Source organism: Argentina anserina, chromosome 2, assembly GCF_933775445.1.
Source record: "Argentina anserina chromosome 2, drPotAnse1.1, whole genome shotgun sequence".
Classification (NCBI taxonomy): Eukaryota; Viridiplantae; Streptophyta; class Magnoliopsida; order Rosales; family Rosaceae; genus Argentina; species Argentina anserina.
In genome coordinates, this window is record NC_065873.1 from 23,079,935 (window position 1) to 23,106,355 (window position 26,421).

A 26,421-nucleotide genomic window follows, 5' to 3' on the forward strand; every position below is an offset into this window, starting at 1 on the left:
TTACGGTTGAATTCGGCCAACCACCACGACCCCGAAGGTGGGTTAAATCCTCCGTACCTTCAGCTGAGCCAGTGGTTGTCTTACGATTTCCTTTTCTTCCTCTTTGACCCCTTCCTTAATCTTCATTGTTCCCATATCACCAATAGTACCCTCACCAGATTCATCGAACTCTGCCAAGGAAACAGATTCAGTCACCCTAGAACGAGTACCTCGGCCACGTCCACGCCGCCCCCCCCCCCCCCCCCCCCCCCCCCCCTCTACCAAGACCAGTAGATAATCTCAGACTTGGAGATTTAGAAATCTTGGGTTTCTTGCATGGTTGCTCAACCTTCTCCCTCCAAAGACGTTTTTTATCCTTGGGTAATTCGGGAGGCATGATAGCCGGAGTTGCCTCACATGCGGCAATATTACCAGTAGAGCAATCAGATGAAAGTTCCACGAGTTTAACAGAGCATGGTCTAGAGTTCATAAAGGGCTCAACAAAGGAGTCTTTTCTTACTGGGCAGTGAAAATGTGGGTTGGCAGTAAAGTAGTCCTCACTACTTTTGAAAGCCCAAGGGGGAATCACACTTGGGTCAGCCCAATTATCCTCTCTCAACGAAATTCCACCCATAGCCCGCGTTAGGCTACCATTACGGTACAACGTACCATGTGGGTATGGGTCCCAATCATCAGACAATTGAGAAATATATTTAGGGCTTGGAATTCGTACAGCTGATGGGGACTTACCTCCCTTTTCCCCTGCTAGGATTAGAGCTCCATCCTTATCAAATTCAGTCCCCTATGAGACCGTTGTGACAAGTCACACTCCGGCACATCTTCCTCCGCCCTCAATGCATCGTCTCTATCAGCCCAGCGCGGATCTCTAGAATTTAAAATGTAGGGATCTCTCGTCATCTATCCACCTCTGCTTCGTCGGAATATGCCGGTGGTTGGTGCATATGGATACTGTAGAGTCCTTGAGTGAAGATAGGCTTCTCTGGAGTTGTGGCAACAAGTCTGTGATCATAGACAATCCCCAGCTCACTTAGACGAGGATTAATTCGATACATGCATCCAAGACCCATATGGCCCAATCTTCCACACTTATAGCAGAAAACTTTCAAATTCTCATAATTAAGTTTGATTTTTGAAAGATATCAAGACCCTTGATGATACTCTAACAAAAGGATTGAGAACTAATTGCATGGCACGTCCATCTCTAGGGAGATTGACGAAAGTGGCTAGCGGTCGTTTGGTATCGAAAAATCAATGCATAGTCGGAGGAAAGCCCATATTCCCAACTACCTCTAGATCTTCAACCTCAATCACAGACCCCAACATGTTGCCCAGCTTTCTTCCATTCTGTTTGTTGATCTGATCGTGAGGACGCCACGGGCTTGAACCCAGTATACTGCTCTGTGAACATCAAGCTCATCAATAGACATCCAATTTGGCTAGTGATGAACCGTGAAACAAAAACGTTGCACATTCCAGGGACCATCATCTAATAACTGTTTTGCTAGTTTTTCTGATCTAAACGTGACAACACAGGCATTCTTCTTCACTCTAACAATTCTGATCTGACCCATATTTCTCCACAGACCCAGTAAAGCACCTTTGACACCACCTGGACTCGGTTCCTCGTCAGCCACCAGGACCCCCAAGAGGTCAATACCTTGATGACTATCCACATATTATGCAGTTTTTTTTCAAATACCACTGACATAGCCTCGACCATGTCGTCTTCAACCTCCCAATCACCTTCATTATGATGAGAAGACAAAGCCATAATGGGAGGACCAGATTGAGACCTGAGCTCTACCACCAGATGGGTAAATAGCACTCAATCTGAGTAGGAAAAGTTGTTAAAACACATGATAAAGAGAGCCAAAAGACTACCCACCACCAGGCAACAAGGCCAATCCAATAAATGCTCCACCCTCATTACCAGCAGACAAGGAAGTAAACCATTTGGAGGCTCATACCTGTAACCAGGGAACCAAACACAAATTTACTTTGCTCAAAAGGCTTGTCCACACGATAAAAGTGAAAAGCTAATAAGGATAAGAAATAGGAGGAGTCAATCAAACCAATCCTTCAGTAGAATAGAAGGAGAATCAAGATCTAGATGCCAGAATCTAAGAGGCCGAGGTTGATAGGTGGAGTTAGCTTGGAAAACAAGGGAGGGTTTTTAGAGAGAAGGGGGACTCTCATCTCTGGTGTTCTTTTATTTTTTGGATACACCACATGACAGTGTCACGTGGTGTCCATGTGATGTTTTGAGTACACAAAATAATTACTCGGTTATACAAATGACATTGGTAAACTGTTAAAATGACAGATACTTGAAAGTTTGGGCCATTTTGAGGCCTGATTCTCGGATGTCAACGGGTTTAAGGTAGCGGGATTTTGACTACTCTCACATTATAATCATGCCGGATCGGGATGATTTTTAGATTTTGTGAGCCACATGCGGTTAATAATGTCCTAAACTGGTGAGCGACATCCTCCTAATCCAAATACCTTTGTCCCTAAAAATAGAAGAATTAAAGCTCTGATTTATGTGTTTCCATTTAATATAGCCTTCAAGGTACGTAATACTATAGTGCGGTATTCTTTCTTTTGGTTAGTACTATGTAGACACAACATGCAGATACTAATATATCATTTTACACAAGGACAGAGTTAGGATTTCATAATGAATTGGGTTAGAAAATTTTTTTACGATTACTTATGCACTATATATAGAAATTTTAAGGTGTGCTAATATTTAAAATTTAATTTTTTACACTAAAATTTAATTAAAAAATAAGTTTTTTTTATTAATTTGAGGTGGGCTACAGCCCACTGTAGCCCCTATGTAGCTACGTCTACGTCCTTTTTACATTAACCAGAAGCGCAAGAACATAATTGCAGATTATGAATATGTCTTCCTCTTCTGCTGCTACTGCTGCTCATGTTCTCCGTTCAGACAAGCATGATGTCTTTCTAGTTTTCGCGGTTCAGACACGCGCCATACGTTACTGAAGATCTTTATCAGGGTTTAATTTGGAAGAATATTGATACGTACATTGATAATAGACTCGAAAGAGGAGATGAAATTGGATATGCCCTAGTCCCCTAGAGGAAGTAATCGAGCTATCAAATATTTCAATCATTGTTTTCTCAATAAATTACGCCTATTCCGGCTGGTGCTTGAATGAACTTGTGCACATACTGAAATGCAAGCGAAGATATAAACGGATTGTTATACCTGTGTTTTACGACATTGATCCATCAGTTGTACGTGAACAAGAGCAAAATTATGCAGAAGCATTTGTAAAACATGAACAAAGCTTAAAGAACAACATGGACAAACTGCTTATTTGGAAGGATGCTCTGTCAGCTGCTGCCACTCTATATGGGTATCGTATACAAAACTACAGGTAATATATCAATCGACTTTTTAATTTCATTTTCATTAGCTTCTGCTTATAGTAAAATCGATTAGAAGAAGATTTCTTTTTTATTATTATTTTAGAAGACGACTAAAAGAAGATTAGTTATCAATTATCCCATACTAACTACGTACATACGTATTTATGTTCTTTATTTATGCTAGTCCCGAATCTGCATTTGTTTACACGATTGTCAAAGAAGTTTGGGAGAAATTGAATTGTATCTCGTCATCTAAGTAAGAGACCTCTTTCGGATTGAAAGCGGATTGAGGAGTGTGGAACTGTGGATACATGACATTGAAGCGGTTTGTAAATGTTGGGATTCTGTTTGCTCATGTTATGGCGACTTCTTTGATTAATGTTCTGCAAAATGATGGTTGCCTGGTCCGCTGTGCGACTGTGGGTAGTGGAGGGAGCGGAGTAGTTGTTGCTCTATTTCCTTTCTTTTTTGCTTCAGTTTCTCAGTCTGTGACTCTTCTTCTCTGTTTGAGGCTTTGAGCTAAACTGTCAAACTGCTTGCTTCTTTCCTTTGTATTTGGGCTTTGGCCTTCTTAATTGAGGCTCCAACAACAGTTTTGACATTTTTGATCCTCTCAAACAACAATGTCATTCATGTGTGACATTTGACTAGGGGTGGGCACGGGACGGGATGAGACGGAACGGGGCTCATTCCACGTCCCGTCCCACTCTTTTGAATCGGGACGGGATCGGGACGGAACGGGACAAATCCCACCTTCCTATGAAGTTAAATAAAAACCTATATTTTTACTTTTTCATTAACAAAGTAACATTTAATAATGAAATTTTAACAAAAAAATGCATATTATGTTCAAAATATTATAATTTACCATTATTATTTGAGTTGATAGAATTTTAGAGTTATTAAGAACATAAATTAGTTTCATTTTCATACAAATATATAAGAATTTTTAAGTTTTCATTAAAGGTGGGACGGGACGGGACGAAGCGGGATAGAAATTATTCGTTCCACGTCTCATTCCACCATTATGAAACGGGACGGGATGAACGTTTTTAGACCTTCGTTCCGTCCCATCCTTATGAATTTCGGGACGGGATCAGGACGGGATCAGAATTTCCGTTTTTTATGCCCACCCCTACATTTGACAATGTGTAGATGATGTCAAACTTGACATGATGAACAAAAATGTCATTCATTTTTTTTATTTCTTCTCTACTCTTTCCTCTCCTTTCTTCTTTCTCATTTTACTTTGCTTCTTCTTTATTGATTATTAAAATTGACATGCTTGTTAGAGCTCATTTTTTACAATAACCACTTCAATTGTCAAATTCAAATTTGACACACGCATTTTAACTAGATCATTGGAGTTGCTCTATCTCATAAGCTCTGACTCCTCTAAGGTCTTGAGGATGGTGCCATGGTAGAGGGTGATACTGAAATTCCAAAATTACCAGATATGCCAATGTCAATATGGAAGGAGCCATTAGCATAGAACCACTTTATATACTGAGAATGGATAATCTAATGTTTGTTGAAACCGAAAAAATCATAATTAAAATGTCGGGACTCACAAAGTACAATATACTAGATGACCAATTATTTATTTTATTTTATTTAGAAAATAATTGCTTTTACGCGATTTAGATAGTTGGTTGTAACTAAGTACTTCAAATCCTAACCATGAACAAAATTTCAAAGTAGTCATTTGTAGTTTTGTACATGTGTAGAGAAAAAGCGAATAGAATGTCCTTACTTCTTTTGTTTCACATTCAAAGGAAAATGAGAGTGTGAATTGTAAAATAAGGAGTTATTCGTTCTTTACCGCTCATGGCTGCATACTTCGATATACGTCCAAATTTAAAGCATATGACCCTTGTTTCTCGTTTGATTTAAAGGAAATCATGATATGGGAAATGAATTCATTTTAATTTTCATGTTGATGTATTGTTTGGTTGTAATTAGTCAATTAGATATTTGGAAAGTAAATAAAAATGTGAATTAACTAGAAATTGACTTCTTTTAAAGTCTGGAATATATTAAAACAAATTAACGCTCTTTGTGGCGTTCCTAAGAGTAGCCGCTCATATTTCTCTCCCCAGGGTTTCTTCTAGGGTTTCAATATCGGCGCCTTTGCACCCTTCGATCTCCCTCTCACTCACTCATCATGTCTGATGGGGTTGATGTCCATTTTGCCACTGCTTTGGCCATATGTGAAGGTGGTCGGACGTCTTCTTTCTAACAAGAGGTGGAATCCTGAGGCCAAGATGGTGATGGGGACGTTCTCTACTCTCTAGGAATTGAAGAATCATCTAACTATGAGGGTGGTTGGTGACCAATTTGTACTGAGGTTCACTAGGGAGGCTAACCAGAAGCAACTTCTCTCCGATGAGCCTTGGTTTTATGGGAGGTCGTTGTACATCATAGCTCTGTATGATGGGTTGGTATGTACAATTGGTGCCTTGTGATTCTTTTATGGTTTTAGTGGAGATTTTAGGGCTTCCACCAAAGTTATTCATGGTGGAGGCGGTTGAACTAGTTGGCTCAACCAATGGTGGAGGCGGTTGAACTAGTTGGCTCAACCATGGGTGTCATCGATGAGATCGACTGTATGGGTATCAAGAGGGGTTCGTGTAATATTCCACATCGGCCAACGGAGAGGGGGTGATGTGCTTTATATGTACATGCCAATGTCCATCTAACACAAAGACACAAAGCCTTTTGGGGGCTCAATGACTTCAGATGGGATGAAAACTCCGAAGTGAAGCTTGTTTGGGTTAGAGCAATCTCAGGATGAGTAACCTACTAGGAACTTGCTCGTGAGCTTCCAGAAAATAACTGTGAATGCCAGAGATGAGAGTGCCTAAAGCAGACAATATCGTGTTACGGTGGAGCTGGTCCCGAGATGTGACAATTTGGTATCAGAGCCTCTATGTTGTGTGGTGCGAGTGTGCCGACGAGGACGTCAGACTCCTAAGGGGGCGGGGGTGAATTGTAATATCCCACATTAACCAACAGAGAGAGGGTGATGTGCCTTATATGTACATGTCCACGTCCATTTAACACACGAGACATTTTGGGGGCTCAATGACTTCAGAAGAGATGGGAACTCCGAAGTTAAGTTTGTTTGGGGTAGAGCAATCTCAAGATAAGTGACCTACTGAGAAGTTGCTCGTGAGCTCCTAGAAACAAAACAGTGAGGGCCAAAGAGGAGAGTACCAAAAACGGATAATATCGTGTTACGGCGGAGGTGGTCTCGGAATGTGAGTCATGTGACAGTTCGCGGGCGAAGTTATGGATCTAGCATCGTGTTCTAGACCGATTAATATAACACTCTAGAAATTCAGTTCTATTTTTGAAAAAAAAAATTTGAGCTATTTCTATTTCAATTTCTTTATTTTTAAATTCTTTGGAATTTTGGAAAATCATTTAAATTTTTAGTTTGTTGATTTTAACTTTGAAGGAAGTAGAATTAAATTAGACATCATTATGAGTTCGCGAAACGTGGTTCGGACGTCGGAGCTATTTTTAATATTTTTTAGAAATTGGTATTATCTAAAGATTATATAAAAATAGAATTTAAAGTCATTAATCTGAGCCGTTGACTTCTTAAGTCGATTAAGTGGTCAAATCTGGGACGTTGTTTTTCTGGTGTGTGTATATATATATATATATATATATATATATATATATAGTCTCTATTCAGTGTGAAGGTTCATTCTGAAATTACAGAGTGAATTTCCAATTTTGACACACTTTTCAGTCAAATTTTTTCACCATAAGCGATTTAATATTTAGGTATGGTATTCAAGATCATCTCTACAAAGTTTCATCCAATTTGACAATGGTTTGAGCTTTTAAAATTGAGATTTACACGAACGGTTCATGTTGAACAGTTTTAATTTATTTATTGATTTAATCTAATTTCAATACCTTAACGATGTACGAATTAGATGAAATTTTGTAGAGATGATCTTGAATAGCATACCTAAATATTGAATCGCTTATGGTGAAAACATTTGACCGAAAAGTGTGCCAAAATTAAAACTTCACTCTGTAATTTCAGAGCGAATCTTCACTCTGTAATTTCAGAGTGAATCTTCACTCTAGATAGAGAATATATAGGCTCAAGTTGCAGCAGAAGTTCAAAACAGAGAGAGCGAGAGCCTCGGTCTCGAGCTCTCTGCAAGGCAGAGCTCCCCCCATCTCTTTTTCGACTGGTTCTTCGTGGCATTGCACCAGCGTGGTTATCTTCCTCTTGACGGCGCAAAGCAGTTTCCCGTCGCCTCTCTTTCAAACTCCGGACGACGGCGGCGAGAAGAAGCTCATGAGTTTTGTAGCGAGTACCCTGCGGTTTCTGGTATCCTTTGATTTCAACTTAGGAATACAGATGTTCTGGTGATATTGGGGTGCTTGGGTTCCTTATTGATATAAAATCCCTGTGTGAATTGTGGAATGGGATTTTGATTAAGATAGGGAGTTGTGAATTGAAGTTTTGGGCAGAGTTGGCTACTGTTTTTACGGTGGACACCTTATTTGTTATTTGCTTAATTTGCAATTACTATGAGACTTGCAGAGCATAATTTTGAGTTAGGATAATGATTTGGTCGTGGGCTTATCAAATTGAAGAGTAGAAGTCGATGGAGAAGGTTTGTCTGTTGTATCGGAAAGGTTAGAAGAAAGAAATTGTGTTCCCGGAGAAAAAGATGGATTGGGTCTTCTATCAGGTTAAAACTGATCAGTTTTGCTATTTGACTAATTGGGTCCAGTACAGTAGGACAAACAATTGGATGATATGATCAATTACAATGATATGAGACAAAGGTATATATAATTGTGAGTTTTGATCTTTGCTCTTCGTTGGGTGTTAGAATGATTTTGATGTTGTTATTTCAACTTGCTCATATTAGACAATAGAGAGATATGGAATTGTGATGGTGGGCAGTGTGTGTATATATATGTGTGTGTGTGTGTGTTTTGAGAAGTAGAAAATATGGAACCATTTGAGTATGATCTGGAGATATGACATTTGGAAGCATAATTGTGATATAAAGATGGGGATTGAAGTTTGGATTTTCAGTACATGTTTTCTTTTGTTTTTGGTAATTGTTAATTTGGCTGAGAACTGTTGGATTAAGACTTTGAGTGATAAGAAAGATGGATTACGTTCTGGGTTCTGGGGTTTAATTGGTTTACTTAATTCAAAAGTGGGAGAGTCGAGTATGCGGTAGGTCTTTGGACTCTGGAGAACATGGACGTTGATTGATAATTAGGCTGAGGGCTCGGGGAGGACATGCATATATTCATCCAAGTTTGATGTTTAGGTGATTTGGTGATGCCATGAATTTTATGGTTGGTTCTGGGCATATGGAGGAAGCAATTATGGTTGATAGGGTATAAGCCATAAAGGGGATCAGATCAACAAAAGTGTTGGGTGGCCTTAGTAATTAATGGCCTTGCACCCAATACTCAAAAACATGTTGCTACGAGCTTTGGAATGATCATTATCCATTTGAAGTGATATACCCGTTTCTCCTCCAGTAGTGTTCATGACGAGGATTGAAAAGTGTTGCAACTTTTCTTTAATATTGAGGAAGATATGGTCTCCAATGGAGCACACTGAATAGTTTTGGTTATTAAGGATAAACAATGAATTGAGTATGGTTAGGGTGGAGGGGACTATGATCATAATTGACTATGGATTTGAAGTATATGGATACTAGATGTTAAGATAGAAGGTTGGGAAAATACGTGAAGACTACGAATGAAGAATTATTCATGGTGGGTGAAAAGTATTATGGGTGTCCATAGTATTTTTAGAGAATGTGATTGAGCAGATTTCAAGTAGCTCGAAGACTTATATTGAACAAGACTCGATATGTTGATCGAGTGACATCCGACACTTTTAGGAGCAGAAGAATAAAGACGTCAGGATGCATGTAGCTGAGTTACAATATAAAGTGTAGCATCGGTGCTAATTCGGATTCTAGGTAGGGTCTCTCGGGAAACTTCTTGTATCTAAATTGATAATTAGAATTAGATTTGAAATCGGCAATTGTGTGCCATTGGTTGATTTAACTATTGAATGTTATCGCTTTCAATATGATAACATGTGTAATCATGTTTTATATGATTCTTGTTATTGCTTTCCTTAAAAGCATTATTTAATTGACATGCATAGTGTATTGTGAGAAACCTTGTCTATGCATTTGAGAGAGAAGAATGTGAAAAACAGAGATTGAGAGAAAATAATGCATTTTGTGTAGTTGAGTTTTCTCATGGGGCATGCCAAGATATATGGTCAGCCCAACGTGCACAAATGTGGGAAAAGTATGCCCCTTCAATGCAGAAGTCGATACAACGATCTTATCGGATTTCGGGTTCGGAAGATCATGAGATTAACAAAAGACGATTAGCAAAAGAGGCACATATGCGATGAGATCTTACCGGCGGTTAATTTATGTGTCAGAAACATTAGTCACCCAAGGTGGGTAAAGTACACAGTATATGACGTGTAGGCTCTTCTTGTTTTTGATATATAACATCCGGTAATGAAGTAGAAGAAGTCCATTTGCAATCATACATTGCATCATTGTTTTTTATTTGTTATTATTTAACAACTTCTTGTGGTAATATCGATAAGATTAACTTTAAGAGGTTGGACCCTACTGAGTGTAAGCTCACCTCTATAAATTTCTTGTTAAGGTATGTACGAGATACGATAGATTGAGAAGACTAACTACGACAGTTGCGAAATGGTCGAGCTAGATACGAGGAGTTATTTTCTTTGTAATAGATTTTATTATTATAATTGTTTTATTTTTAAAGGATTTATGTAAATGCATTTCAGTCTATTTCATTTTTCATGCTCGCACCTTGGATATGTTGTTAAATATTTGTATTCCACCAACATTGGGTTAGGGGCGTGACAATCAAGAAGGTGTTCCCACCGATGGTCTTCGAATTTGGTCCAGATCTGATTTTGGCGACCCTATCGTTTAAGCATTTGAGGGTTATGGGGTTTTATCGGGTCTGTGGGTTGTTAGAGCATCTAGAGGCCGGTTGTTGTGGTGCCCCGGATTTTTCAGAGCCTCAGGTGCTCAGTGGTGTGCCGGTTCAGAGCCATTGAGTGGTTGGTGCCGGCTTGAAGGGTGGTAAGGGTAAGGACAAGCTTCACTACCCGAACCCTATCTTTTCCTTGGTGTCGAGTTGGTCTACTAGTAGTAATAAGGAACTTGGGATGCGTGCAAACCCTTTTGAGGGGGTTTGACTCTCTTTGTTGGGTGGGAGCAGTGGGGTTACTGCGGCGGTAGCATCCAACGAGCCTAAATTATCTCTCTCTTCCTGAATGATGACGACAGAGCTAGCTGCCTAATTGGCTCGTATCTTTCCTCAGCTGGTGGCGGTGCAGGTCTCGGAGGTGGTGACAATTTTGGCAGAGTCTGTTGAATAGGTGGAGAATGATGCTACATTGGCGTTGTTGGGCTCGAAGCGGGGAGCTTGTGGTGATGTGGATGGCTTTAGCAAACGGTCTTGCCTCCTTGGCAAGGGTATCAAGTTAGTTCCTTTGATGTTTCCGTTGAAGCTAACATGTCTTTTCCAGTTGCAAATGGTAGCCTTGTGGTTTCTCTGGCTAAAAAGAAGGTGATGAAGAGGAAGGTTGATCGCCCTAAGGGTTCTACCAACCAGCCTAAGGTAGGGAAGTCTGGTCCCCAGCGAGCTAAGAAGCGGAAGTTTGTGATTGAGAGGGGCAAGACAACTTTGGTCTTTGTTGATGTCTCTAGCATCGCAGAAGTGAAGGTTGCGGCAGTGGATCCAGGAGCTCTGGTTGTTGTGCCATATGAGGAGGGCCCCTCTATGTAGGGTGGTTCTGGAGGTTTTTTTTTCTAAATAAGTGAGTGTAGTCTTGCATTCGGGGGATTTTGTTACTTGGTTACTTATGTAGATCACACCATGGTTGTCGACATTGGAATTGTTAGAGTTAGTTCGCTACACTTAATTTGTGTCGCATAGTTTTAACTTCGTACCCACAAAGTAGGTGTTCCATGTTCATGTTGACCTCCTACATTTTAATATATTGACGACTAGATCGTTCTATTTTTTTAAAAAAAGTCTTAAATAAATTACTTACTCATGATTGGTATTCAATTTCTATTCCCATTAAAATAAAAGACTTTTTTTTAACTTGTTACTTCTTTTCTTATAAGTTGACGCCTTTTATTAGTAAATGAGATTTAATGAAAGTTTTGATTGAATATTTCGTTCTTATAACTTACCAAAATGATTTCAAATTTTAGATTTCAATATATCTCAAAAGGAAAATGTTTTAGCGCCATAATATGGCGCTAGATCTGGCATCGCAATCTCACGTGTCATGCCAAGTCACATTGTCATATTAGCAATTACAATAATCACAAAATGTCAATTTTGAATGAAAATACAATCTTATCATTGTTAATCCAACGACTCTAAATTATTATAAAAAAATTGTAGTTCTTTTTTATATCATTTATTTTTCAAAATGCTTTCAAAATATAATAAAAAATACGATATATACAAAGTATGCTTAAAATATATATATATATATGTGTGTGTGTGTGTGTGTGCAGTGGCGTAGCTAGGATTCAGAGTTAGGAGGGTCAAAATTTGAACGATAAATAACAAACAATTAAATATTATATAAATGAAAAATAATGTATTACAATACTAAAAATAATATCATTACAATACTTATAAATAACAAATTTCTCTAAAATAATTATGATTGTCCACGACGATTGCTCATATTTTGAAATCTTTTCATGATGGTTTCATTATCAATACCATCAAATATTTTTTTCTCGATATATGTAATCATGTTGTCATTCATCAGCAAGTCCCCCATTCGGTTTCGCAAATCACTTTTTATGATCTTCATAGCAGAGAATGCTCTTTCTACAGTGGCAGTTGCAACTGGAAGAATCAAGGACAATGTTATGAGCAAGTATACTAAAGGATAAACCTGATCTCTTTGTGTCTGAACCATCTTTTCTCCAAGTTCACTAATTCCTTTTAGTTTTGTAAACAAATTACTACTCTGCATATCTGAAATATAAGTGTCCAATTCATTTTCAAGAGCCAAGAGTGATACTGCAGAAAAATCTTGAGAATAAAATTTAGCAAGACAAATTAGTTTTTCTTTGTTGAAAGCTAAGAATGAATTAGCTGGACTGAGACATGACATACAAAGAAGTAGCTCCGTAGTAGTCTCTGTAAAATGATCATTCAGCTCTTGAAGTTGCATATCTATAACTGCAGTGAACAATTCAACCTTATATCTATGCATATTAGTGACCTTTGGAGCTCCACGTCGTGATTTTCCTGGAATAGTAGGAACATCATCCATGTTAAGAATATCAATCTCATACTTTTCGCAAAATGAAACAACCTGACCTAAAAGAGAATCTCATCCATTGTCTCTCATGTTTTGCAATTGGTCCCTCGAAACTTTAACTAAATTCATTGCATTCACAATATCTTGATCTCTTCTTTGCAATGCATGTGATAAATGACTAGTAATTCCCAACAAAACCTTCATCAAATGTAGACTAAATACAAAGTCAAATGATTCCAGTGAGTCTAACAACCTGCTTGCATCTTGCCTTTGATCACTAGACGATCCATCATCTTTTATTTCTTCAAGCAATTCAACCAAAGATGGAAATAAGTTGATAATACTTAACAAAGTACCATAATGAGAGCTCCATCTTGTATCACCAGGTCGTTTTAGGGTGGTTTCTTGATTCAATCCCCTCCCACTTGAAATAACACCACTATTAAGTTCTTCAGTAATCTTAGCCACTTGCTTTTCTCAAAGAGAATCACGGCGTTTGCATGAGCTTCCAGCAACATTCACTAGAGTACCAACAAATATGAAGAGATCAGAGATTAAGATATGATTTTTTGCAACAGCCACTATAGCTAGTTGCAGTTGGTGAGCAAAGCAATGAACATAAAATGATAATTGGTTCTCCTTCAAAATAAGTGCTTTTAGACCATTAAATTCTCCTCTCATATTACTAGCTCCATCGTAACCTTGACCACGAAGGCTAGATATGCTTAAGTTGTTCTCTGAAAAGAATTGATCAATGGCTACCTTAAGTGATGCTGAAGTAGTATCAGTGACATGTTTCACACCAACAAAACGCTGAATTACTTGTCCTTTGCTTACATATCGCAATACAATAGCCATTTGCTCTTTTCCTGATACATTATGAGACTCATCAACGAGAATGGCGAATAATGCATTACCTATGTCTCTAATTATGATATTGAGAGTTTCAACTGCAGCAGCCTTGACAATATCATGTTGAATATCTCGTGATGTTAATTGATGATTTCTTGGAGCATTTTTCAACACAACCTTTTTTATATCATCAATTTTATCAGAATGCCACTTCAAAAGTTCCTTAAAATTCCCTTGGTTGTTTGAATTATCAGATTCATCGTGACCGCAAAATGGCAACCCTTGTCGTAGAAGAAAACGAGCACAGTCAACTGATGCATTCAAACGAGTGCAATAGTTAATCCGATCTTGTTGTGTCTGGTTCACCAATACAGTATCAACATATTGTCGTTGATCTAATAAAACTTGACATACTCTTCTTGCATTGTTGTGAGCACTATTAGTCCCTCCCACATGGTCTTGAAGATTGTCCATTTTCTTCCAATTTTTAAACCCCGTACCAACAAATACATCACCACCTGCTTGATCTTCAATATTTGGTTTGAAAAGATAACAATGCAAACAATATAGAGCATCCTTTTCTTTATTATACTCCAACCAATTTCGATATTTCTCGAACCATTTAGTGTTAAACTTTCGGTTAGTACCGCTAAATTTTGTTTGAGGAAACTTATAATTTTCCGGTTGACAAGGACCTTGCAATAAATAATGTCGCCGCACGCGATCTCGAACATCAGGATGATAATATGAAATTGGAGTTCGAAGTTTTGGGTCTCCAGGAAGGTCTTCTATGTTAAACTCATTGATTGATTTAATTTGCCCAACATCTTCGGATACATTACTTGTCAGAGGAGCTTGAGAAGGTGCTGACTGATTTGTTAAGTTTACTTCTTTGGGAGGATGTTCTGAAGTTTCATCATTGGATGTATTTCTAATCTTAGGAGTTTCAGATGGTGTTAACTGATGTGCTGCTTTTCTCTTTTTGTATTTCTCGAATAAAGCCTCCATGATTGAATTTTTCAAGTAAGTTTGGACGGGTTGGCGGGGTTGCTACTTGCTAGTAGAGAAGAATATGAGAATGAGAATATATATAAAAAAAAATTTAAGCATATATATAGTGGAAAAGACGAACACCATTGAATCATAGTTTAGTTAGAAAATATTTTTAATTGTTTAGGACAAGGAATTCTACCCACTTGAGAACATAAGAGAAATATTAGTTATTAGTATTTAATGTACATATGAAGCAGTTGATGCACATTACTTATCATAGAGAAAGCAAATGTAAGCTTACATACATGCACAGTTTGCCCAAATCCCAATTAACATGAACAACTATTATGTGCACGTTAAACCTATGATCACATAGGTATCCTCTAAAACTAACTCATCAGACAACCACTTCATTTTGGCAAAGCACAAATATTTTACCTAGTCATCTTTTGATCTATAAAAGGAAATGTAGTAATCATCAACATGGAATTCCAAAGGACTTGGCTTGGATTTGAGGGCGAATCCTTCTAAAAATGATGACATCAAATCCACAAAATTACAATAAAACATAAGGACAATAAAAAAATTTAGAGCTTACTTGTTGACTTAAGATTTAAGGTTGCCAATCAAGGAGCACCTACTGAAGCTTTACTTTCACCACATAATCTTCAACTTGAGATAAAGAGAACCCAACCATTCTAATCAAAGCAGTTAGGAAGGGAAAAAAAAATCAGAAAACCCATAAATGGATGAAACGAGAGATCTAATCACATGAAATTGATCTCTTAATACGGGAACTCACCAAAGCGACATCAGTTTGTTGAGCGCAGAGTTTTGCCAGAAGATTTCATTCTGAAGGAAAAAGAGTGTGAGGAGAGAGCAGAGAGAAATATGAGACTCAGTGGAGAGAGCAGAGACAAAGAGGCTAGCATTTGTTTTTCTTTTTCAAGTATTATCGGACGTGGTCCATGGGAACAGCCACAGCTGGCTAGGAAAATGTCAACTCTTAGGAACTTTCGGCGTGGTGAGTATATAGTTAATATAGGAAGAAAATATAAAGTGGTCTGAAAGTATAAAGTGGTATGCTTCATGTCCGAAATGGACAAGTCCCATACTTTAATTAATAAAAAGAAACTTGATGTTTTGATGGCAGAGGGGTCAGTTTTGACATCAAAGTAGACTACATCTAGTTTTGACCCACCAATCACAGCTAAGTAAAAAAATTTAGAGGGGTCAATTGACCCTTCTCGCCCCAACGTAGCTACGCTCGTGTGTGTGTGTGTGTGTGGTGCCTATGTGGTAATTGTATTAATTAATTATAGTCATTAATTAATCATAAATGCAAATTAATTAAATAAAAAAGTCATGAATCTTGACTATTTGTCACTAGAAAGATTACCATCAACATAATTGTATTAAATATGGTATTAGTTAAGATATGTATACTCTAGGAAAAATAACATGTGTTACCTTACATATCCCTTTAAATCAATTATACCCTAACAAAAAAAATATTCACTTTCAGAAGAATCTTACTAAAAGTTTTCATCTAAATATAAATGTTGTAGTTACGTACCTTACATCATCTAAAATTTAAAATATATATATATATATATATATATATTTCGCGCGTGCACACATATATTTCAAACATATTTTTATAAATTTTAATTTATAAATTATATTTTAGAAGTATTATTGTGATGAAAAATAAGAAATGATAAAAATAACAAAAACTATCTTTATAATAATTTATAACCGTTTGATTAATAAGTATATGATTGTCTTTTAATTTAAAATGATATTTTTATATAATTTTAATTAATGATGTGTCAATGTGATTGTGGCGCCGAATTTTGCGTCATATTATGGCGCCATAGCATTCCTCTATTCCAAAACACCCGCATAGAATAAAAACTTATTTCCATTCCAAATCAGTTTTGAAAGAAAAATGATGTACCGGACCGACATTTTTGTGAACGAAATGGGGTCTTGGGTAACTTGAGGACATATAGACATTATGCATGGAGACTTGGAGTCAAGTCAGTCAATACCGGTGTGTCTCCAAGTGGTGATACTGTGATAGCCGCCGACATTAGACAGCAAACGGCAAAAACCCTAATTAATGGAAATAAGCATTGGACAAAGTAACAAAACTCCTTAATCCTTTCTAATGTGTGAAACTGACGATGTAAGCAAATTAAACGGCATAATTGCTCCTTCTCTGGTGCTTTTTGCCGGAAACATATCTATGTTTGCTAAGGTGTACGTTAGACCATATTGAAGGAGATGCAATAACATCAAAGCTTTTGGTATAATGTGTTTCATAATTAAGCTGCATGATTGATCAATTTTGTGATACAGAAGCAGATACATATAAAATGAGTATTAAGTATTGACTGTTTTGTGAGGGAAATGGGCTCTTAAAGTGTGTTAGTACATGAAATGAGACCGTTTATTGTGAGCAATCATACATATTCAGTCCTTAATCAAATTTGTTTGAACTGAGCAAAGGTTCGTGACTTTCCACCATTTGTAATTATTAAAATCTGAATGAGCAATTAAAACAGGATCAATTCACAAATCATAAACACAAAATGTTAATCACTGAATCATGAAAGATTAAATGGGCAATAAGAACATACATTCAACTAGATCAATCAATATGGCCTCAATTAAGCAGCAAGCCAATCTGCAACAGCTCTTGTATTGATATAATCTTCATTATCCTCTAATCTTTGACATGGGGCAGACACTTTTCGTCAAGTATGGTAAGGGGAACATGAACCAGCACATCTATATATGGAGAATCATATAGATGCTTAAAGTAATCTCTCATAAAGATACACAATTGCCAATTAAAGTTGATTATAATCTCACTACCCGTTTGGACTCGATATATTTAGTCCTAAAGCAAACCCGTGTGAATAAGGATTTCATCTCTGACAATATTGATACTTGCTCAATTTGATACTTAGAACCATGATGAAGAGTTAAACTGGTTGGTCGCAGCTAAGCAACTAGAGGGTAGTTGGTGAAACTTAGTGCCATTGGTATATTCCAGTGGCCGTATTGGAGGAAAACTGTTAGACATAGTCAAATATGGCTCCACATAAGCATTATCTTATTGATATATTGTTTTTTTTGTCAAGAAAATGAAGTACTCACTATTACACTATTTTTGCTACAATAGTGTGAAGGCTGCCATTCTAGCCCTTTTGTTTGAGACTATAAACTGAGAAACTTGTGCGCATGCAACTTCGAATCAAATTTCACACTAACATACTCATTTTCATTGATATATTAAAACGCTGTTAAGTGATGGCGTGCGTTTCTCGCTTGCTCCTGAGGGAGAATCCTGATTTTCAGGCTGTATTCCTATTCCTGCTTTAGTATGAGGTCAGTACTCGGTGGTTAGCAGTTGCGCCACTTGCACATTGCAATTGCGAAGCAATGCATGCAAGACCAGAATTACGACAAAAACAACTTGTCCGCTTGAATGAAGTTCATGTCTGGAATCATGACTACCAATTATCCAATTGTTATGCAATGCGCGCGCCTAGATGTTGAACTCTTCAACCATCCAAGAGCCAGCCATTTAAATTGGCGCGCTGGAGAACTTAAAAAAAAAATCAAATCATTCTTTCTTTCAAGGTAAGTACGTAGTACGTACGTACGTATGTGCACTGTGCACACACCGCAGTACACAATCTGCTATTTGTTTAAGATCGATGCTTAATTAGTGTATATACATACCCTACGTATATAATTATATAAATATAGAGATAATTAGGGTTTGGCAGGTTGGAGCTATTGACTATTGACTAGCTTAAGTTTACACGCGGGAGTTAACTAATGCTCCCAGCTTCGTAGTTATTTAGCAGGTTGGAGCTACTTATCTTTCCTCCAAACCAAACAATTGGCAGATAGCTAAATAGCTTTCAATCTAACGTAACGGGAGACCAGCAAGTTGAGAAAATGGCCCCGCAGATTTGATGAGTAGGCGGTTGGTAGCAACTAGATGCATGTCACTATGTATAACAAAGAATGTGTCGGTGTGAGAAACCATGCATGACAACTTGATGATGCACGTTGCAACTAGCAATTAGCTTTATCTTTTCATCACAACTTCGTTTCCCACAACTAATTGATTATGACATGCGTCACATGACCAAGTTTTCACCTACGTACTATAAGACAAATTCAACGGATGGTTTTTGTACGTGCCTGGAAAGAACATGCACATGCTGTACGCGTAGAAATGATCTTGTTTTACGTCAATGGTCCATCAATTTAATTATATGTTTTCCCTTTCATTTCTATTCATGAATGTGTATATATAGCCATATCTACTAGCCCTGAAACTTCCATCTCGTGCTAGTTACTTCTTAAGCAAATCTCCCCTCAGTCCTCACAGTAGCTGGCTCTCACTCTTGACTACGGAATTTTAAGGCAACGTCCACTCCATATATAAGCAGCTTGCTAACTTTCTTCGATATTCAAGAGGTAAATGCTTACTGACTTGCCCTCTGCGTACGATTCCATATATTCATTCATTTTCACAGTATGATCAATTACAAATATCATTATGAAAAATTATGAAAAATTGTTATACATCAGGCGATATTATGAAACATTCCATTCATTTTCATACATGATTAAAGAAAAAAAAATGCATGAGCTTACCTCGATCAAGATTTATTCCTTTCGCATGTTGATTCCCTCACTTGAATTGCCAATTTTAAAAAAAAATCTGTCATCTACGTACATATTCTTTTTGTTTGAATAATTCATTTACACTATCTTATTACTTCACTACAGTTTTTTTTCTAAATCTTTTCCATTGACATTCTTCAAATCGCCCGGTACCGTTGAGTTTAGTGGCATGATTCTTTTTACGTAAGTGAAAAACATGAGTTGAGATACATATAGCAAACTTGTTGAAGTTCTCATTGATTATTTTAGTAAAATAAAAATATTTGTTCAAATTAATCGGGGAACCGTCATTAATGCACACCAAGATCATGGGTCTTTGATCAATGACTTAACGATGTAATAGCCCCACGTGGCTTAACGATGTACACTATCAATGATTCAATGGATGGTTAATTACTCCATGCAATGGTCTAAATATCACTTATTAAGATTATATCGGTGGGCAAAATGATTTATTAAAGATATATCAGATTTATCAATTTGTTATTTTTAATTAAATTTATTAAATTTATGAATTTTACTACAATCAAGTATCAAATAAAAATACACAAATAATTTCAAATAATAAAAAGAAGTGTCTAAATAAAGACTTGTTGGATTTGAGGTAGATATGTAGTGGTTTGGCTTCACATATGAAGACATGGTGATGTTTTCAGCTTCCCTGATTAAGATATCAACTTTCAAAATCACTTTGAATATGAAGTTTTTGTATTCGAAGAAGATACATTTTCCATTGATTTGAGACGCATCATGTCTTAATTTTAGATTTAGTCATTTATTATTTCCTTGTAAAAGTAAAATGATGACATTTTTATTTGAAATAAAATTAAAAAATATCTGATATATCAGGTCAAAATCGGGTTGACCCGATATATCGGATTTTGACCATGAAATTAGTATTGACCGATAACTTGAAATGATATATAGGATATCATATCGTTTTCTTAATATCGAGGATATATCGGAATATTTAGAATAGAGACTCCATGTACTAACAATATCTGAGTATAGATAAAATAATATAGATAATATATAAAAAGTATCCTATAGATAAGAGTAAATCTAAAATAAAACTAAGGAATGCTAAAAAAAAAATTCCACATTCCATTCTTTCATTTTGGCCAAAAAAAATATAGGCCATGTCACATAGACATATCACATTTTAAAATAAAATAATACGATTCCATTCTTGATTAGAAGACAATCAATAACAACTAGAAACATGCAGAATGTTCAGACATTATTAACTAGAAGTCTTGTGTAATTGTAGGTTACGAATATGTCAGCCACCTCTTCTTCGGCTGCTGGTCATGGTCATCCTCGAGGCAAGTATGATGTCTTTCTTAGTTTTAGAGGTAAAGACACGCGCGATACATTCACCAACGAGCTCTATAAGGCTTTAAAATGGAAGAATATTGATACCTATATCGATAATAAGCTTGAAGGAGGAGATGAAATTAAACATGCTCTGGAGGCAGCAATTGAGCAATCACAGATCTCGGTAATTGTTTTCTCAGAAAACTATGCCGCTTCTACGTGGTGCTTGGATGAACTTGTGTACATAATGAAATGCAAGAAAAGCTATGGACAAATTGTTTTACCTGTGTTTTACAAAGTAGATCCATCGGACGTACGGCATCAGAAAAATAGTTATGAAGTTGCATTCAGAAAACATACAAAACGATTCAAAAACAACCCGGACAAAGTGTGGATTTGGAAGGATTATCTGAAAGATGCAGCCGCTCTTTCTGGGTATCATTCCAAAAGTTACAGGTAACTGAACTTAGTAATTTAATTTTACATGCATCTACTAAGGGTGTATTGTATTTGAATTTGTGTTGACTTATTTTAATTGACAGATTTTTTAGAAAGTCCACAGACTCCTTAAAAAGTTCACAGATTTTCATAAAATTGTTAAAATCATTGACTTCAACCACAAACTTTTTGGCTGATTGCTACAGATTTCTGCAAAATTCTATTGATTCATAAAATCCACATAATTCATATTAATCGACTTCTACAAATTTTTTAGTACTTGTAAAAAATTCAAACTATTTTTTTGTTAGTAAAGAAAATAACGTATGGTAAATGATTAACGTGCATGGAAAATGATTGTTAGCCTCAATATTTTAAGCCTCAAATGCCTTAATCTTTTGTGTCTACATATCTTTTAGTACTTGTAAAAAAATTAAACTACCTTTTTTGTTAGTAAAGAAAGTAAGGTATGGTAATTGATTAACGTGCATGGAAAATAATTGTTGACCTCAATATTTTAGCCCTCAAATGCCTTAATCTTATGTAACAAGTTTAGTCACGTTGGCCATGTTTGTCAAGCAAGTACAAGCTTATGGGGAACTTAATGCATGTTAATAAAATTTCTACAAAGGTTGAGATTTAGTAAGTACAACGATACAAGTAACATAAAGAAGAAAATAACAATCAAAGGTTGAGTAATTATGTTGGATTATAAAAAAAAGAAACAGTAATGAAAAGACAATAAAGAAAAATAATGGAGAATGAAATATTTAAATACAATGAGAAAATCCATGAAAACCTTTGGTCTAGAGGCTAGACAATTTCTGGATTGTAGAATGTATAATTAATACTAGAAAGTCCATGAGATTCCATGAATTTATAATTACATAAGTATGAATGATATTTTGAATATCTTCTATTCATTTTAAAAAATCCTGATTGAATACCCTCATACTCTCATAAATTTCATAATGACTTTTTAAGATTCTGATTAAATATACCTAGACTTATATGGATAATTAAAATTATGTACTGAATACACCTAGAATTCTAAATTCCATGGATTTCTTTAAAACTCCCACTAATTTCATATACAATACACCCCATACATTTGATAAATTTGATTCAATTACCTTATACTAATCATCAAGGTATCATTTTGTTCTCCATTTATGCTAGGACCGAGCCCGCTTTAATTGACACGATTGTCAAACAAGTTTTGAAAAAGTTAAATTGTATCTCGTCAACTAAATCGAGAGGCCTCTTTGGGATTGAGAATCAGATTCAAGAAATTGAATTGTTACTATCCATGCAAGCAGAAGATGATCGGGTACGCTATATAGGTATTTGGGGCACGAATGGTATGGGAAAGACCACCCTTGCTAGGGAGGTATTTCGCCGACTCTATTCTGAATTCGATTCTTGTTCCTTTCTTGAAAATGTTAGAGAAAAGTCGGAGAAAAATGGAATTTATCATGTGCGACAGATACTTCTTTGTCAGTTATTAAAGGAGGAAAGCCTAGATAATGTTGGCACATCAGATATTTTAGAAAAGTTATCCAATAAGAAGGTCCTTGTTGTTTTAGATGATGTGCACGATTCAAGCCAAATAGAAGCTCTACTTGGAGATCTTGTGTTTCGGTGGGGAAGTAGAATCATTATTACCTCTACCGATAAGCGCTCATTGATGGATAGAGTGAATGGTTTATACAAGATGAAGAAGTTAGAGATTGATGATGCTCTTCAGCTTTTTCATTCGAAAGCTCCCCAAGATGACCGTTCCAAAACAAATTGTCTGGACCTGTCAAGAAGAGCGGTAGAGATTGCTAGAGGTGTGCCATTACTTATTACAACTATGAGTTCCTCATTTGGTGATTGCAAAACCAGAAGAGATTGGGGAGATGTAATGAACAGGTTGCAAAAATTCCAGAACAAAGAAGTGGGGGATATGTTGAGAGCAAGTTATAACGAATTACAAGACGAAGAGAAGGGAATATTTCTTGATATTGCATGTTTCCTTAAAGGGAAAAAGATAGCGGAGGCAGAAAGAATGTTGGAGATGCACGGGTTCTCTGCACGGAGCGGAATTCAGAGTCTCGTCAATAAGTGTCTCATATCAATTTCATCGGATGATCACCTAGATATGCATGTTCGGCTGCAAGAAATGGGCCAGTCCATTGTTCGTGAACAGGGCACTGATAACCCCGGGCAACGCAGCAGGTTATGGAATGCCAATGATGTCTACCAAGTATTTATAAAGGAACAGGTCAGTGTGAAATATGAAATACTGTTTTTTCTTTTTTGGTCAAGTAGAACACAAGATAGATAGATACATATATAGACAGCCATCTTGTGCTCTATTAGAGAATAACAAAACACCGTTACATCTTACTTTTTAATGACTTATAATGGCTGAGATTAAGTTAACAAGTCTAATACCTTATATTAAATCTGAACAATTCAAGATTATTAAAAGTAAATCAAATTCTCGAATACCTAAAACCTCACCATTTTTTTAAAAAATTTATAAAAATGATCTACTCATATGTATATATTTACAAACTGAATAATAGAGATGCTATTTTCTAACTCGAAAAGTTAGTTAAATTAACTATTCTTGTAATAGACCAAAAAAGGGATCCCTAAGTGGCCTAATATATATATATATATGAAATTAAGGGAAGACATCCTTACTTTAAAAATTTGAAGATTTTTATTTTCTACTACATCATCTACAAAATTAATGATTTCAACCATTTATTATCTAGATTCTCATGCAAGAATGATGTCTACAAAAATGAACTAATTCTATAATTATTTAGTTGTTCGAATTTGTGCGAACAAATATAGATCGTTCGAAAAGATATAAATGAATATTGTGATGATCAAATAGTAGACGTTAAACATCTTTCATTTTGGATAATATTTTGTATGATTCAAATGTGTACGTGTATATAGTGAATTGTTGGTTTAATTTGTTCAATTACATGCTAGAAATAAAAACATCCTCACTTTATACGTTTATAGACGTACTCTCTATATATATACACACTACAAACAATTTGAGCAAATACCACAAAGATTTTTAATTTGTGACCTTTGGTGGGGTGGATATTGCTTAAAATCCCACAAAACTTATACAAATGTAGCATTTTAATTACCAAAATCCACAAATTGGGCACAAAATTTGAGGCCTTTACTCGACTTTTTAATAGTGATAATTATATATTATTGCATGTTGTACGTATAGATCGACATGCACTTCAGTCATTTGTACCTTATTGTTGATTCTTAATTAGGGACATAAACTTGAAGCCATATGGTCAGACATATCTACCATTGAGGAGTTACAACTCAGTCCTAATGCCTTCGAAAATATGCCCAATCTTCGTGTTCTACGATTTTATGCACAGCCAGACGTGGACACCAACATGCACCTTCCTGCAGGTCTCGAGTTTTTACCTGGCGGCCTTAGATATCTACACTGGGAGAGATACCCTTCTACATATCTGCCATTAGTGTCTTCTCCGCACAATCTAGTTGAGCTTCATCTGCCCTATGGCAAAGTTAAGAAGCTTTGGAATAATAATGGCAAGGTAACATCACTTTCCTTTTTAGTTTTCCTTCTTGAATATTAAAAGTTTAAAACAACTTATTTACTATTTCTTTAACCAAAATATTAAACTTTTTGTTAATTTGTTACAGAATATGGAGAATTTAAAGATGTTGAATCTTAAAGGGTGCAAACTCCTGACTGAAGTTCCGAATTTCTCTCAGAGTCCAGATATTGAAACATTAAATCTCAGTGGTTGTAGAAATCTGACTGAAATAGATGTTAGAGAGTTGGCTAAGCTTACCACTCTGAAACTTTCAGGCTGCTCAGGACTTGGAATCTCTAGAGATAAGCCGGAGATGCCACCCAATGTGCGAAAGTTAGATTTGTCTTACTTGGAGCTGACTCAACCTCCGAATCTCTCTGGGTGTCCAAACATTGAGAAATTTAATCTGCATCATTGTGAGAAGTTGGCTCGACTTCCTCATGGATATTTTAATCATCTTGCCAAGCTTACTACTCTTAATATGGCACACTGCCCAAGTCTTAAAACTTCTCCTCAGGTGCCACGCAATTTACGAACCCTAGATTTGTCCTCATGCTCTGGACTGACTGAATTTCTTGACTTTCCTCAGTGTTCAAATATCGAGATAATAGATTTCTGTGAGTGCACAAGTTTGAGGCAACTCCCACTGTTAAAAGATCTTGACAAGCTTACTCGTTTGGAGCTGGCAGGGTGCTCGAATCTTGAAGGTTGTCCTGAGTTACCACGCAATATACAAAAATTGGATTTGTCTTCTTGCTCTCAACTGACTGAAGTTCCTGATCTATCGGGGTGTCCAAATATTGAGATAATAGATCTCTGCCATTGTACAGGATTGGAAGAACTTCCGATGTTAAAACATCTTGACAAGCTTACTTACTTGGAGCTGGCAGGATGCTCGAGTCTTGAAGTTTGTCCTGAGCTACCGCGCAATATACGAGATTTGGATTTGTCTAATTGCTCTAAACTGATTGAAGTTCCCGATCTCTCCGACTGTCCAAATATCGAGAATCTAGATCTCTGTCATTGTACTAGTTTGAAGCATATCCGTTATTCATGTGTTAGAAACCTTGACAAGCTTACTTCTCTGTACCTGGAGAACTGCTCGAGTCTTGAAGTCTTCCCGAGAATACCACAGAACGTCCGGAACTTGCATGCGCCTTTCTGCTCTAATCTGAAAATATTTCCTGATATCTCTGAGTGTGCTTATATTGAGAGAATTGATCTCAGTAACTGTACAAGTTTGGAAGAAGTCCCTGAATACGTCAGCAATCTTGAATTCTTTCAGTATCCAGATATTCTGATAGATCTTGATGGATGTACAAATTTGAAGCCAACCCCTTCAATCATACGGGAAAGATCTTGTCGTGACAAGCTTGAACAAAACTTGTCTGAAGCTGTGAGCAAGAAGGTATGTACTGTAACGACCCCAAAATTTCGAGTATAAAAACTCAAAACTTCAAAGTCGTTAGAACACCAAAAATAATCTCAATGAAATCGAAATCATTTAAGTGCACAGCGGATCATCACTGAGTTCTCAATACAACTCAGAAAACCAATTATTACAACCTAAATTTATAATTTAACATTACATAAGATGGAAATGTAATAATCCTCACAATCTCTCACAAAACTCACAAATAAAACCACACTAATGCTCACACACAAATCCACGCTAGAAATCTCACTACAAATAGGATACGAACGACTTCGAGTCTCCGGAGTCGTCACTCAATCTCC

The 26,421-nt window shown here is 36.5% G+C and overlaps 2 protein-coding genes across 2 annotated transcripts; one reads left to right on the forward strand and one right to left on the reverse strand.

Annotated features, from left to right (window-relative positions):
- Positions 1–13,246: 13,246 nt before the first annotated feature.
- LOC126784204 (uncharacterized) lies at positions 13,247–14,629 on the reverse strand. The gene has a single exon (XM_050509686.1). The coding sequence runs from the start codon at positions 14,627–14,629 to the stop codon at positions 13,247–13,249; it is 1,383 nt and encodes a 460-aa protein (XP_050365643.1).
- Positions 14,630–20,609: 5,980 nt separating this feature from the next.
- Positions 20,610–25,905, forward strand: LOC126784205 (disease resistance protein RPV1-like). The gene is made up of 5 exons (XM_050509687.1): positions 20,610–21,103; positions 22,265–23,351; positions 24,385–24,681; positions 24,791–25,798; positions 25,900–25,905. Exons 1-5 carry the CDS (start codon positions 20,610–20,612, stop codon positions 25,903–25,905), a joined length of 2,892 nt encoding a protein of 963 aa, XP_050365644.1.
- Positions 25,906–26,421: the final 516 nt, after the last annotated feature.

What these genes read in the sequence shown, in the direction of transcription:
- LOC126784205 (XM_050509687.1), top strand. Translation starts at nt 20,610, where the DNA reads ATGTCAGCCACCTCTTCTTCGGCTGCTGGTCATGGTCATCCTCGAGGC. An exon ending in TATCATTCCAAAAGTTACAG is followed by an intron (nt 21,104 to 22,264) that starts GTAACTGAACTT and finishes CATTTATGCTAG; the next exon opens with GACCGAGCCCGCTTTAATTG. An exon ending in TTTGGAATAATAATGGCAAG is followed by an intron (nt 24,682 to 24,790) that starts GTAACATCACTT and finishes AATTTGTTACAG; the next exon opens with AATATGGAGAATTTAAAGAT.
- LOC126784204 (XM_050509686.1), bottom strand. Translation starts at nt 14,629, where the DNA reads ATGGAGGCTTTATTCGAGAAATACAAAAAGAGAAAAGCAGCACATCAG.